Here is a 14,222-nt window from a genome sequence, read left to right on the forward strand (position 1 = left end):
GGGTTCTGGGGGCAGCACAGGGGACACAGCCAGTGTGGTGGTCGGACGTGGGGGTGTGGACGCATGGGGACAGAAGAACCGAGGGCTGGTGGGCAGTTGGTGCTTATTAGAGAGGGAACTGGGCTGGTGGTGATTGTTGTTGTTGTTATCATCGTTATAATTATTCTTAGCCTTCGTCCATTGCAGACTAAGATTTTTGTAAAATTTCATGAAATTAAATGATTGGAAAAATGAAAATTTAAAAACATAGGAGCTAAAAGCCCAGTGTTGTATTATTAGAGTCATATAAAGTATCTTACCAGATTCCTGTAGAAACTTCTAAACGTTCCTTTGCGTTTGTTTTCTGATGTTACTGCGGGCTGGTGACACAGGCCCTAGAACCACATGCCGAGTTGCGCTGTGGGACCCCTTGTCAGGACATGGCCCCTAAGCAAAAGCAGGGTCCGTTGGAGCATTTTGAACACAGCAAAGAGCTGATCTGTCTTAACCATCTGTCTTAGTTTAAAGACAATCATGGAGAATCACCGTCTAGAGGGTGTTGTGCGGGAGGGCCGGTGGGGGAGGCAGGGAGACAGGCTGTGAGACTTGCTTGTTTTACGGGCAAGAGAGGAAGGTAACTCAGACCCGGATGGTCACACTGGGAGAGGTAGAAAGTGGTTGATTCTGGATATATTTTTAATGTGAGCACACAGAATTTCCTGGTGGATTGGGCGAGAATTGGAAAGGGAGAGAGAAGTCAAGGATGACTTTGAACTTTCTGCTTGAAGGACACGAAAGCTGCATTGCTCTCAGCTGGGACTGCGACAGGTCCAGCAGGGACAGAACAGGCCAGGGGGATCAGGAGGGCCATTTTGTCTATGTTGAATTAGCCCTTCAGTGCACACATCTGGTCGAGTGTGAAATGTGTGAATGTCACAATGTTACCCGAAGACCTGTGTCTCCAAGTGGAGCTTGACAGTGGCAGGGAAACCCAACCTTTCACCATCCAAGACAACATAATCACTGTTGAAAGGGCCCAAGGAGGTCAGCTTAGGGGTTTCCATCTAGGATCCCATTCTGACATTAGTTCTCCTTTTTTTTTTAAATCTATGTAGTCACAAGTAAAACGGTCTCCTGACTTCAAAGCCACCAAATTTGGTTGACTTCAAATTCCATGAGGCTGCAGGACTGATTAGGATTTAAGAACACCTGGGTGCATCACCTGCCTCCCCTTTGGGGGCCGGAATTGACCTGGCTTTTCTGATCGCAAACGGTTATAGTGTTTACTACCCAACACACACCAGCTCTCGATAGTCTCTTATTTGGTGGCTCACAGACGAGGTGTCAACGTGTATAGCGGTCAGGAGTCTGGGTCTTTAAAACAAGTGTATAATATACAGGTGTGCACCACACAACAACACCTGAAGGGAATGCATTAAAATTTTACATGTGATTATTCGCATAGATTGTAAGTAGTCTCTTTCCTTTTTGTGCTTTTTGGTGTGTTCAAAAGTGTCCGCTTAAATAATCAGCAGCAATAGTAAGCACATGTTAAAGATGCTGAGCGCTGCAGCCACGTGACCCTGTCCTCTGTGCCCCCTCCCCCCAGCTCACCATCTGCTACCTGGACATGCTGATGACCAGTGAGGAGCGCCGCAAGCAGCTGAGGGACCAATACTGTTTCGAATGTGACTGTTTCCGATGCCAAACCCAAGACAAGGTACGTGGCAGGGTGTGGGGGGCTCAGCTTGGAGCATGTCACGGGCACGATCCCAGTGACCTCTCAGAGAATTCTGCTTTTCTTTCATTAATCCTCAGGGAAATGACTCTCAGGGCAGAGTGGGAAACGGAGGTGGATAAAAAGAATGTGTGGTGGGACATATGTTTTATCTCCTTGAACTTCTAGCACCCACGAAGTGGTGAAAGGTTTAATCTCAGGTAGGGATCTATGGAACTTGATTCTGGAGGGAATGTAGCCGTTAAACATACAATGAAAAGGACCCTGAAGGCCGGAGCGCTGTTAGAGCATACAGCGGGGCATTGGGGTACATCATGGCTGTGAAGCTGCTGCTCAATTCGTGAGTCATTCCTAGTTTGTTATTTCCTTAAAATTTGGTCTGTAAGCCTTTGCTATAACGCTCATCGCAGAGAGAGGTCACTTATCTCTAGCAACTTTTACTCTCTGAGAAAGGAAGAAAAGCCAAAATAAAAGCCATAAAGACAGTGAATGAACTTAGGTTAAAAAAAAAAAAAAGAACTCTTCTCCTTTTATTCATATGCTTTCCTCACATTGAACCTATTGACTTTTAGTTTGCGCACAATCGAGTTATCTGAATAAATCTTACTTTTATAGAGTGTTTTGTATTTGTGGGAATTCTTTTATAATCACTATGTCATTTAACTCAATAATTGTGAATTAGGAAACACAACTCAATGAGGTTCAGAGGTGTGCCTGTGGGAGAGGGTGAAGAAAACATGTCAAAACCAGGTCTCAAACTTAGATCTTGGGACCGAATCCAGTCCTCCTCCCTCTCAACCGTACAGACCCTGTGGTCTCCGGTGCCAACATCAACGGAGAGAGGCTGCGGTTCTCACTGCAGGAGCTCAGGGACCTTGCGCTCATTCTACCGAGGCAGGAATCAGTGAACACAATTAGTTTTTAGTGAAAAAGAAATAAATGCATGAAACGGGGAAAGTTGGATCCGCCACTAATTCCTGCCCAAGATTCAATCCCCCTTAGCGTTAGCCCTTTTGCGACAGCCACTTGTGCCTGGATTGTAGGGGATCCCCTGGGATTTCTCCCCAGACCGTCATTGAGCATCTTTTCATGTGCCTGTTGGCCATCGGTATCTCTTCACACCTGTCAGCACGGCTAGACTCAGAAAGATAAATAACAGGTGTTGGTGAGGTTGTGGAGAAAAGGGAAGGCTTGTGTGTGACGTGTTGGTAGAAATGCAAACTGGTGCAGCCACTGTGGGAGACATTATGGATGTCCCTCAAAAAATTAAAACTAGAACAACCGTATAATCCAGAAGTTCCGCTTCTGGGTATTTAACTAGAGGAAATGAAAACACTCACTTGAACAGATAGCCGCATCCTCACGTTCATTGCAGCGCTGCCTGCAATAACCAAGACATGGAAACAATTTTCCGTGTCCATCCATAGATGAATGTTCAAGAAAACGTGGTGTATGCACACTGGAAGATTGTTCGGCCCTTGAAGACAATGGCATCTGGCCATTTGCAAGAACATGGATGGACCTTGGGGGCATTATGGGAACTGAAATAAGTCGGACAGAGGAAGACAAACACGGTGTCTAACACCACAGTTAAATTGGACGCTCCGAAGGCCCCTTCCAGCTCTGTTACCCACGTTTCTCTGAAACGTTTCCTAGGAGAAGTGAGTGGGGTTTACCCTGAGATGAGACTATGAACGTGATTTCAATCAGCTCATCAGTTCTGTTTGCAAGTTTCTATTTACCTGAGAATTTTGTTCTGTTTAGTGATGTAAACGTTCCTCCTGAAATCTCTGTATCACTGATTTGCTTTGACAAAGTAAGACCCGGGTGAAGCCAGCTTAGTGCATCCCCCAAAGATTACGAATTCAAAACTACTGAGGTCAAAATTAAATTTACTTCGGTTCCAAGGTTTAAAGTTTTCAACATTATTTTTCTGCCTTTTTTTTGGACCCTGAGAAATTCATCTCAGCAGGGTTCCGGGTTGGGCGGTATTTATCAGGGTGCTGTCTGCATGTTGCTGGGCCCACATGCTGTCCGGCTTCAGGAAGGCAGGAGGCCTTCCAGAGCAGCTATAATTGGCACGTGTGGAGTTACGTGTCATTTCTAGTCATCAGCAGCTTAATTGCTGGAGGGAATAGAACTTACCTTCCAAGGGAGGTATCAGGACAATTTGACTTCTCCTGTGGTTTGCCTAGGCCAGAGTCCTAGGCCACAGAAGCAGAGTAACAGACCCAGGAATTTGATGGTTTCTGTAAGTTTGTGCTGGTGTGCAGCGAGTTTCCTTGGATGTCACCTGCTTTGTGGCAAGAAAAAGCTGGTTTCCCACCCGTGTCACTTTTTCTTTCCGAAAGCCTATTAAGTCTGATTCTTCTTCTGAAACATGGTGTCTGTCCATTTACCAGTAACGCTGCTGCCTTTCCTAACTCCTGGATTATTGAAATAGCCCCGGCACTCCATGTCCCTTCCATCACCTGTCCTGCACCCTGTCCTACAGTAAGTTTTCTGAACCACCACAGTTTCCATGTCATTGCTTTACTCGGAATTTTGGAAAACATTTGTCATTGGCTTTAATCTTCAGGATAAAACTTAAGACTCAGCTTGGCATTCAAGACCATGACCCCAAAGTCCAACCTACTGTTTTTCCCTTCCTTTCTCTTCCTTCCCCAATGCGTTCTGTCTCATCCCACCCTCCCACCACTCAGAAGCCTCTGATGGGCTTCCAGGCACACATCCATACACATCTCTCTGCATATCAGTGTAAAATGTAAATGTAGGCAGATGAGTGTGTATGCTATAATGGCTGTAAATCTTACATTAATTTGTGAAATAAGAGTGACAGGAAATAAGACAAAAGCAAGTCAGTGCCCCAGAGGCATTCTGTTTGCTCCTATAAAGTGTCCAGAAACCAATCACAAATTACTCTAAGTCTCCCAGCAGCCAAAGCTGAAGGACTGGTTTCAGAATTTACAGTAGCCATGAGGCTGGACACACAAGGTTCCTCGGCCGAAGCCCAGTTTTTCCCAGTACTGAGGCCAGAGCCACTCCAGAGGGTCCCACACGATTCCATGGCAACGTCCTTAGCAGACTTCCACAATTATTTAAATAGCTGATTTTTTTATTATATTCTTCAATGTGGCTAATAGACATAATTTCAAATATTAACTTAATGAAAGAAGTAACACGAAGGGTTAAAATTGATATATGCTTGGTTCCTACCTCCCAGATGGTTTGCTCCCTTCTAAGAATAAAATTTACACTATACAGAGGGAAGCAAGGACTGCATATCCTTCAGATGATCCTCCATTAATGGTATTTCTTGCAGTCTCTTTAGTTCTTTATTTTCGTTTTTATTCAAGTGATATATGCATACAATTTGAAAAATCAAACTACTAGAAGCCAGTTCAAAACACTAGCACGCATTCCCTCTCCTGCTCCCAAGATGACCCTTTTCGGCTTCTGGCATTTATTCCATGTTTCTAGATCTAAAGCTCCCTTAAATCACGTGGTAGGGATGTCATTTGCTCCTGGGTTGGTTTAAGGACTATTTTTCATTCTTAGGATCTCAAGTGTGGTTTTTCCCCGTATCTCCCAGTTCATGTTTTATTTCTCCCTATCCCTGCCTTATACCTTCGTATTCTCTCCTCTGTTACTTACTTTTTGAGCATCTCCATCATACTCCCAAGAGTCTTGGCCAGTCAGAGCCACAGCTTATCCACTGGAGGGAACTCATGTTCTGATCTTTGATTTTTATTTTTTTAGGAGACTTTTAAAAAATTAACACATAATGTATTATTTCATTGATCTTTAATTTTTGTTGGTTATCTCTTAGCATCGCATTTCATGAAGTGGTTTGGAATTTGATCATGCAAGCTCGTTTCGTGTGGGAAGTATTTTGTTTTTGTTCCTTTCTCTGCTTCTGTGCACATCCCCTCTCTCTGCTGGCCATGCACTGGCCTCTCCCAGACTCCTCAGAGTCATGGCATTTGGAACCAGTGGGCCGCAGTGAGGTCGGGGCTCTGCGGACACGGTTACTTAGGCGATGGACATCTTGGTGCTCTGTACCTAGAAGTGTGTCTTCTGACCTTTCCAGGCCCAGCGCTTCCTATATATAGTTAGCCTAAGGGAACAGGTCATCAGCCCTGTGTCTTCAGCCTCTTTCTAATAACAGATATCTCATCCCCTGGCTTAAAGCCTCTCGTCTTTCTCACGGGAAGCCTTTCTAGTCCATTCTAACCACAGGAACGGAAGGCGCTCCTGCTGCTGCTGCTTCCAGAGCCGAGGCCCCAGCATCAGCTTGGCGTCTTGCTTTGCTTTTCTGTTTGATTCTTGGTCCAGGGAGACATTTTTTCTTGTTTTTGAATTAGAAAAGCTATTTCTGGCTTCTCTTTTTCTCTTTTACTCACCGTTGCTGTGGGGTTTAGGGTAGAGGGGAGCACTTCAAAGTCTTACAGCATCTTGATGGGATGTCTGTGATTTGCTTTTCAAGCCTGTAAGTATGAATTCAAAGCTTTGGAGGCAGAGAAGAGGTGAGGAGAAACGATCTCGTTCTCCTGGGGGCTTCCAAGTACGTATGCACCTTTTACCCAGGACCAGCCTGTCTGAGCTCCCCAGAAGGATCTAGATCACAGGGCCTTCTGTGGAGAGAGACTTGAGCAGAGTCATTCTGGAAATGCATCACTTCTGGAAACAGTTGAATAAATGGCTCTGTTGGTGGGGGCAGGAAGCAGGGGTGAAGCCCTGCTTCTCATTCCTGGTGCTACAATGCTAAGTCCATTTCCTCTTAATCTCTTCCATAGGAATGAAGCTGTTAGTTATTGTCCTTGGTAATTATTTCAGCCCGTGTTTGCAGATCCTCGTGTGTAGCATGGAATTTCCTCTCTTTGGTCCCTTCTGAGGCTCCCTGACATTGTGCATTATGGAGCCCGGAAGCGGCCCAGCACCCTACATGGGGAGCCCCTTCCAGGGGTGCTGTGCTCAGGTCCTGCAGACGCTGAGCCTCGACGGCGCTATTCTGGTAAGCGGGCAGCAGACTCAGGAGTGAGCCACGGAAGAAACAGAGATTCTCTGAAGAAGTAGTCAAGGCCGTGTTAGAATTAAAGCTGTAGTCAAAGGAAAGTAGAGTTCTCTGCCCAAGAAGAAGTTGGTGGTAACTTGAGTCTATTTAAAATACAAGCAATTACTTAAAGGTCATTTAGTAAACCGAGAGTTTTTTCTGCTGCCTTCTTCCATTTTGCTAAATTAATTGTAAGCAGAAATGCCTTGTGGCGGGCGGATGAGCTCAGCCAGCTCTGAGTTGTTTCATATTATAGGTTTTAACAGCCTAAGTGGAGCGTGGGCCCTGTGTCTGATGTTTTCATCGTAACGGGATTACCTTATCTTCAGGAAGATTTGGCAGGGGATTGAAGAATGGTGTGTGTCTGTGTGTGTGCAAGAGTCAGACAGACAAAGACAGATTTCACGGGGTCCAGGCCCACTATGAGTACGTGTTATCTCTGCCTTGCTTCTCCCGACAACAGAAGAAAGGCTGTCCCTGGGGTGAGCTCAGGGCTGGCTTGCACTGAACGCTCAAGGGAGGAAAGGAGTTGGTTGACTTCCTGACCGCACGATCCCATCTGCGGTGTTACCACGGAATGGGAGAGGCTCCTGGGCTAGGTAAGATGGTCCTGGTCTGCGGCCTAACAAAGTTGGCCCGGAAATAAACAATGCAGCTATTGTGTCTCCGTGGAACATGCTGCGGGCTCGTCACAGCCCCGCCTTCTCCCCAGACAGCAGGCAGCTGTGCTCCCGGGCTGTTTTGGGGTGCTCTGGTGCGTTCAGAATTCCACCCCAGGGCAAGAAGAGGGTGGCTCCACAGTTTGTGGTGACAGGAATTCTCTCTTGCAGCCATTCCAGTTCTTGCACAAAAACGCTTTTCTTTCAGCTTGTGGTCTGCAAGAGGCTCCGGCTCAGGGAGCTGGGGGGGTGGGGGGGGCGCTGGTGAGAGCTGCTGGGACACAGACGTCTGTGTTCCCACATCCCAGGCACCATACCTCGCCCACCACGGGGCGCGCAGCATCCAGGAAGTGCTGGAGAAGGAGTGACCTTTCTCAGGGAATGTTCTATGTTAGGATGCCTGCTAGAGTCTGGGGGCACATCCCTCATGCTCGGTACTGGGCTGAGTGATTTGTACACCTGGTCTCATCCAGTCGCCATGACTCGAAGAGGGCGGCACCCTTATTCCTATTTTATAGATGAGCTAACTGGGGCTTTTAGCTGCAGAGGCCATAATCTTTACCTCTCCACTATGTCTCTCTCATTTTATGAATAGCAAATATACTCTTCCCTTTTTTTTTTTTTAAAGATTTAAGTATCCCGGCGCCTGGGTGGCTCAGTAGGTTGGGCATCTGCCTTCCGGTCAGGTCATGATCTCAGGGTGCTGGGATCGAGCCCCACATCAGGCTCGCGCTCTCTCTCACTATCTCTCTTCCTCTCAAATAAATAAATAAAATCTTAAAAAAAATAAAATAAAATTCAAGTCTCATTTTCATTCAGTAAAATTCACTCTCTTCAAAATGCATGCCATCTGCAACCACCAGCACTACTCAAAGAGAAGCCCCATCCCCTGCTCCAGATTCCTTCCTACCGTCTTGTCGTCTGCCTCTTCCCCCACTTCCAGTTCCCCAACTTCCAGCCCCTGCTGACTTCTGATGCGCTTTCTGCCACTGCAGCTTTACTTTGTTCAGAACGTCCGATGAGTGGATCCAGACAGTCATTCGATTCTGGTTCCTTCACATAGCATTATGCATTCAATATTCAGCCGTGTTATTTTACACACACATACAACTCTCTAATCTCAGTACTTGGCTCCTTCTTATTGCCAAATAGTGTTCTGTTATGTGGCTGTTCCACAGTTTACCCATTCACCAGCTGAAGGACATTCGGTTCTTCCCAGTGGTCGGTGGTTGTCAGTACAGCCACTGGAAACAGTCACATACAGATTGTTGTGAGAATATAAATATTCATTTCATCTGTGTAAATACCTAGGAGTAGGCTGATTGGGCTGCATAGTGAGTATATGTTTAACTTTCTAAGAAACTGCCAGACTGTTCTCCAGTGTACTGTACCATTTTGAACTCCCACAGGCAATGAGTGAGAATTTTGATTACTCCACATGCTTGCCACTTGATTTTGTCAGTTTTCCTTTTGTTTGTAATCATTATTGTAATCCAGTAGATGTGTGGTGATGTCAAAAAAAATGCTGTTGGTATTTTGATAGGGACTGCATTAAATCTGTAGATTGCTTTGGATAGTATAGACATGTTGACCGTATTCTTGTCCTGCCAAACTATGAGCGTGGAATGGCTTTCTCATTTGTGTGTGTCATCTTCATTTTCTTTCATCAGCCTCCTGTAGTTTTCAGAATAGAGGTGTTTTAACTCTTTGGTTAAGTTTATTTCTAAGTGTTTTGTTATTTTTGGTGCAATTGTAAATGGGATTCTTTCCTTATTTCTCTTTCTGCAACTTCATTATTAGTGTATAGAAATGCAACAGATTTCTGTATATTGATTTTGTATCCTCACCTTACTGGATTCTTTTACCAGTTCTAGTAGTTTTTGGTGCAATCTTTAGGGTGTTCTAATACATATATGTATACATATAGTATTATGTCATCTGCAAAAAGTGAAAGTTTTACCCCTTCTTTATCAATTTTTATGCCTTTTATTTCTTTTTCTCATGTGATTGCTGTGGCTAGGACTTCCTGCATACAAATGGCAGAAGTGGACATCCTTGTCTTGTTCCTCAGTTTTTACCATTGAGTATGATGTTAGCTGTGCAATTTTCATGTATGGTTTTTATTATGGTGAAGTATATTTCCTCTAAACCTACTTTGTTGAGGGTTTTGATCATGAATGGATGTTTTACTTTGTCACGTGCTTTTGTTGCATCTATTGAGATGATCATAGGGGTCTTACTCTTTTTCTTGTGGGTGTGATGTATCACACTGATTGATTTGTGAATAGCGAGACACACTTGCATCCCAGAAGTGAATCCCACTTGATCATGGTGAATGATTTTTAATGTATTGTTAGATGCAACTTGTGAGTATGCTGTTGAGAATTTTTGCATCTATGTTCATGAGAGATATTGGCCTATAGTTCTTTTTTTGTTATGTCTTTTATCTGGTTTTAGTATCAGGGTAATGCTGGCCTCATATAATGAATTTGGAAGCGTTTCTTCCTCATTTAATTTTTGGAGTACTTTGAGCAGAATAGGTATTAACTCATCTTTAAATATTTGGTAGAATTCACATGTGAGGCTGTGGTCCTAGACCTTTGTTTGTTGGAAGTGTTTTAATTACTGATTCAGTTGCATTGTTGGTAATTGGTCTATTCAGATTTTCTGCTTTTCTTGATGCAGTTTTGGCAGATTATATATATATAATTTCTAGGAATTTTTCCATTTCTTCTAGGTTGTCCAATTTGTTGGCACATAATTTTTCATAATATTTTCTTATAGTGCTTTGTATTTCTGTGGAGTCATTTTTATTTATTTTTTCTCATTTCTGATTTTGTTTGTTTGAGTCCTCTCTCTGATGAGTCTGGCTACAGGTTTATCAATTTTGTTTATCTTCTCAAAAAACAGTTCCTGATTTTATTGATCTGTTTTATTCCCTTTTTTAGTTTTTATTTAATTCATTTCTGCTTTAGTCTTTATGATTTTGTTACTTCTACTGGTTTGGTTTGGTTTGTTCTTTTGGTAGTTTCTTTAGGTATAAGGTCAGGTTGTGTGTTTGAGCTTTTTTCTTGCTTTGTGAGGTGGGCCCGTATTGCTATAAGCTTCCCTTCCACAACTGCTTTTGCTGCATCCCTGAGTTTGCACCATTGGACTTCATTTTCAGTTGTCTCCATGTATTTTTTTAATTCTCTCTTTGATTTCTTGGTTGACCCCTTCATTGTTTAGTAGCACGTTATTTAACCTCCGTGTATTTGTTCTCTTTCCAGATTTTCCTTGTGGTTGATTTCTAACTTCATGGTGTTGTGGTTGGGGAGGATGCATGGAATGACTTCAGTCTTTCTGAATTTGTTGAGACTTGTTTTTGTGGCCTAACATGTGATCCGTTTGGGAGAATGTTCCATGTGTACTTGAAAAGAATGTGTATTCTGCTGTTTTAGGATAAAATGTTCTGAATATATCTGTTAAATCCATGTGGTCTGATGTGTCATTCAGAGCCACTATTTCCTTGATTTTCGGTTTGGATGATTTATCTGTTGATGGAAGTGAGATTTTACAGTCCCTCCCTCCCCCCTGTATTACTCTCCACTATTTCCTTCACATTTGTTATGAACTGCTTTATGTATTGGGTGCTCCCATGTTGGGTGCATAAATATTTACAATTGTTTCTTCTTCTTGGATTATTCCCTTTATGTTTGTATAGTGTCCTTCTTTGTCTCTTGTTACAGTCTTTGTTTTAAAGTCTGGGGCGCTTGGGTGGCTCAGTGGGTTAAGCCTCTGCCTTCGGCTTCTTCGGATCTTATTTTTTTAATCCATTCTGTCAGCCCCTTCTCTTTTGATTGGAGAATTGAGTCCATTTACATTCATAACAATTATTGATAGGAAAGTACTTCTTGTCATTTTGTTACTTGTTTTATAGTTGTTTTGCAGCATTGCTCTGCAGAATCTGGTGTTTCAGGGGTGTCTCCTGTGCATTACTTGTGTAGTTGAGGGGACCTCCTGCAGCCTGGGGCAACTCCCGCTGAGCCCTCCTGGTTTGGGGGAGGGGATCTGCGGAAGCATGCAGGGGCAGGGTGTGCTGTTGGCAAGCTCAGTGGGGAGTGTTGGTGCTGCAGCTGGTTTTTGCAGGTGTCTGTGTGTCTAGGCTGGGGGGCAGGGGAGGGAAGTGGCACCAGCTCCTTTGTTCTGGGGGAAGTCTCCCGAAGGTCGAAGGTCGCTACCCTCTGCAGCACAAGCTCCGAGATAAGTAAATAAACCTTCAGTCTCCCTCCTGTATACCCCAGGCATTTGCCCAACTGCTGCTTCTGGGCTGTATCCCTGCTGGGCCGTCTGTTCTGGCTCTCGAAGGACGCGGACTCAGTTCTCTGTGCCCTCGCAGCTCTCCCAGAGCCACACCCACTGATGTTTAAATTCCAGGTGGTAAGCCCCACTGGTGGGGAGAACTTTGGATGTTAGGGCCCTCTGGTTTTCAAAGCCAGGTGTTATGGGGATTCATCTTCCCCATGCAGGTCCCCCGTGCCCGGGGCGGCTTGTGCGGGAGTCAGCGCCCCTTCCCTCACTGTGACCATGGGCTCTTCCTCTCGCGAACAGTCTCCTGGGTCTGTTTTGCTCCCAACCATTCTCTGCCCTTCTTACTCTTCTCCTGGCCTCTTCTCTACCTTTATTGGTGGAGAGTCTGTCCTGCCCGTCTTTGGATTGTTTTCTCATTTACACTGATGTGGGTGTTACCTTCTTGTATCTGTGGACCCGTGAGTTTAGGATCCCCCACTCTGTCATCTTTCTGAAGTCTAGAGTTCCTTACTCTTTTTTTTTTTAAAGATTTATTTATTTATTTTAGAGAGAGAATGTGAGTGAGGCAAATGAGCAGTGGGACAGACAGAGAGAGAATCTTAAGCAGATTCCCTGTTGGGCGTGGAGCTGACATGGACCTCCATCTCACGACACTGAGATTATGACCTGAGCCAAAATCAGAAGTGAGATGCTTAACCCACTGAGTCATGCAGGTGACCCAGAGGTCCGTATTCTTTACGCAAGTTTTGTTTTTTTGTTTCTATTAGATGTATCTAAAAAATTGGATTTTTTTTTTTCTGTCTGTGGCTTATTTTTTCATTTTCTTTTCTTTTTTTTTAAAGATTTTATTTATTTGACAGATAGAGATCACAAGTAGGGAGAGAGGCAGGCAGAGAGAGAGAGAGAGGAGGAAGCAGGCTCCCTGCCAAGGAGAGAGCCTGATGCGGGGCTCAATCCCAGGACCCCGGGATCATGACCCGAGCCGAAGGCAGAGGCCCTAACCCACTGAGCCACCCAGGCGCCCCTATTTTTTCATTTTCTTTCTTTTTTTTTTTTTCATTTTATTTTTTCATTTTCTTAACAGTCTTTCGAAAAGCATAAGTTTTAAATTTTGACATAGTCTACTTTTTCGTATTTTTTTTATGGATCAGTCTTTTGATGCCATATCTAAGAAGTATTTGCCTAATCTAAGAGAAGAGAGATTTTTCATCTATTTTTTCTATTAGACATTTTATAGTTTCAGGTTTTGCATTTAGGTCTTTGATCCGTTTTGAGGTAGTTTTCTTACGGTGTTCATTATGAATGTCCCATTTTCCCAGTACCATTTGCTCAATCAATATCTTACTATGGCAGCAGGATATTATAGACACTGCAGTTCGATAGAGGGGTTGGGTTCTAGCCCTCAGCCTGTACTTGTGACATCAGTGACACTAGCCAGAGAGATCAAATCAAATCTGGGTGGTGGGCACCATGGCAGCTCATACACGTGCATGGCAGAGCACGTGCTCTGAAGTCTGACCGTCCCGGGTTCTTTTGTTTCCTCACCATTTGACTTTGGTAAATGTCCCTGTTTTCTTCTTTGTTTACTCTTGTGAAATAAGAGTGATCTATCTGGCAAAGCTGCTTTGCGGGTTCAGTTAGATGAAAGCTTCGGTTGGGAGATGGTGGACGCTCAGCGGTTGCCATCATCGTTAGCCAACGTTCTGAGGACAGAATAGTCTATATGTGGAGCTCTGGGAATTACAGCCTCCTTAGTTCTGATCATTTGCTGGTCAGGGTCCCTGAACTTCTCATAGAATCTTCTTGGTAGCTTTTAAGTCTTCTGCTCTAACTTTTCATACTCTCCGCTTCCTCCCCCATTTTTGTTTCTAGTGCCTTCTGTGTGGTTTCTGTGGTCACCGTATTGGATGTTGTGTTGTCCTTGGCATAGCTCCTCTCCCTAGACTGGGCTCTTCCTCATGAGAGGTGAGCTGACCTTTGTCCAGACTTTGGGGGTAAATCACTGCCCTTCACCTCCACTCACATGGTGCTGCTCCCTCCCACCTGCTGTTGGTGACGTTGCTCACACAGATGGTGTGTGGGGGCTGCAGGTAAAGCCATGGGGGCAGGTGCACTGGGGGGCTCTCAGGTGAGTAAGAAGGCAGCAGAGCCCGCGTGAGTGGTACCGCATAGACTCAGAGGCTAGACCGTTCCTCCTTCCCCCATCCCTGGACAAAGTAGGGGTCATCCTGGACCCTCCCTCTGCTCCACTTCTCTCCCAAATGGAGATGACGCCTCTTTTAGGATTTGCCACAGAGGAAGTCTTTTCCCTTTCTGAGTGAGATCACACTTGGGATCTTCTGCTTACAACGAAACAGAAGTAATGCAACACTGGGAGACAGAGACTGGACTGAGTTTCCCTTGCCGTTCATGCCCTACTTGTTACAGTGCGACAGAGCGTCACCCACATTTCCTGGGCCCTGAACTGAAAATGGGCCCCCTCACGGTCACAACAGTGTCAGTG

The 14,222-nt window shown here is 44.6% G+C and overlaps 1 protein-coding gene across 4 annotated transcripts in view; it reads left to right on the top strand.

Moving 5' to 3' along the window:
- The window catches only part of SMYD3 (SET and MYND domain containing 3), a 699,109-nt gene that overhangs the window by 557,345 nt on the left and 127,542 nt on the right, over positions 1-14,222 (top strand). For all 4 annotated transcript variants that reach the window (XM_045982186.1, XM_045982189.1, XM_045982187.1 and 1 more), the window contains one exon: positions 1,589-1,699. In XM_045982186.1, the coding sequence (XP_045838142.1) occupies positions 1,589-1,699 (111 nt within the window). The remainder of the gene's footprint in view (positions 1-1,588; positions 1,700-14,222) is intronic.

The sequence above is a fragment of the Meles meles genome, chromosome 17 (genome assembly GCF_922984935.1).
Source record: "Meles meles chromosome 17, mMelMel3.1 paternal haplotype, whole genome shotgun sequence".
Lineage (NCBI taxonomy): Eukaryota > Metazoa > Chordata > Mammalia > Carnivora > Mustelidae > Meles > Meles meles.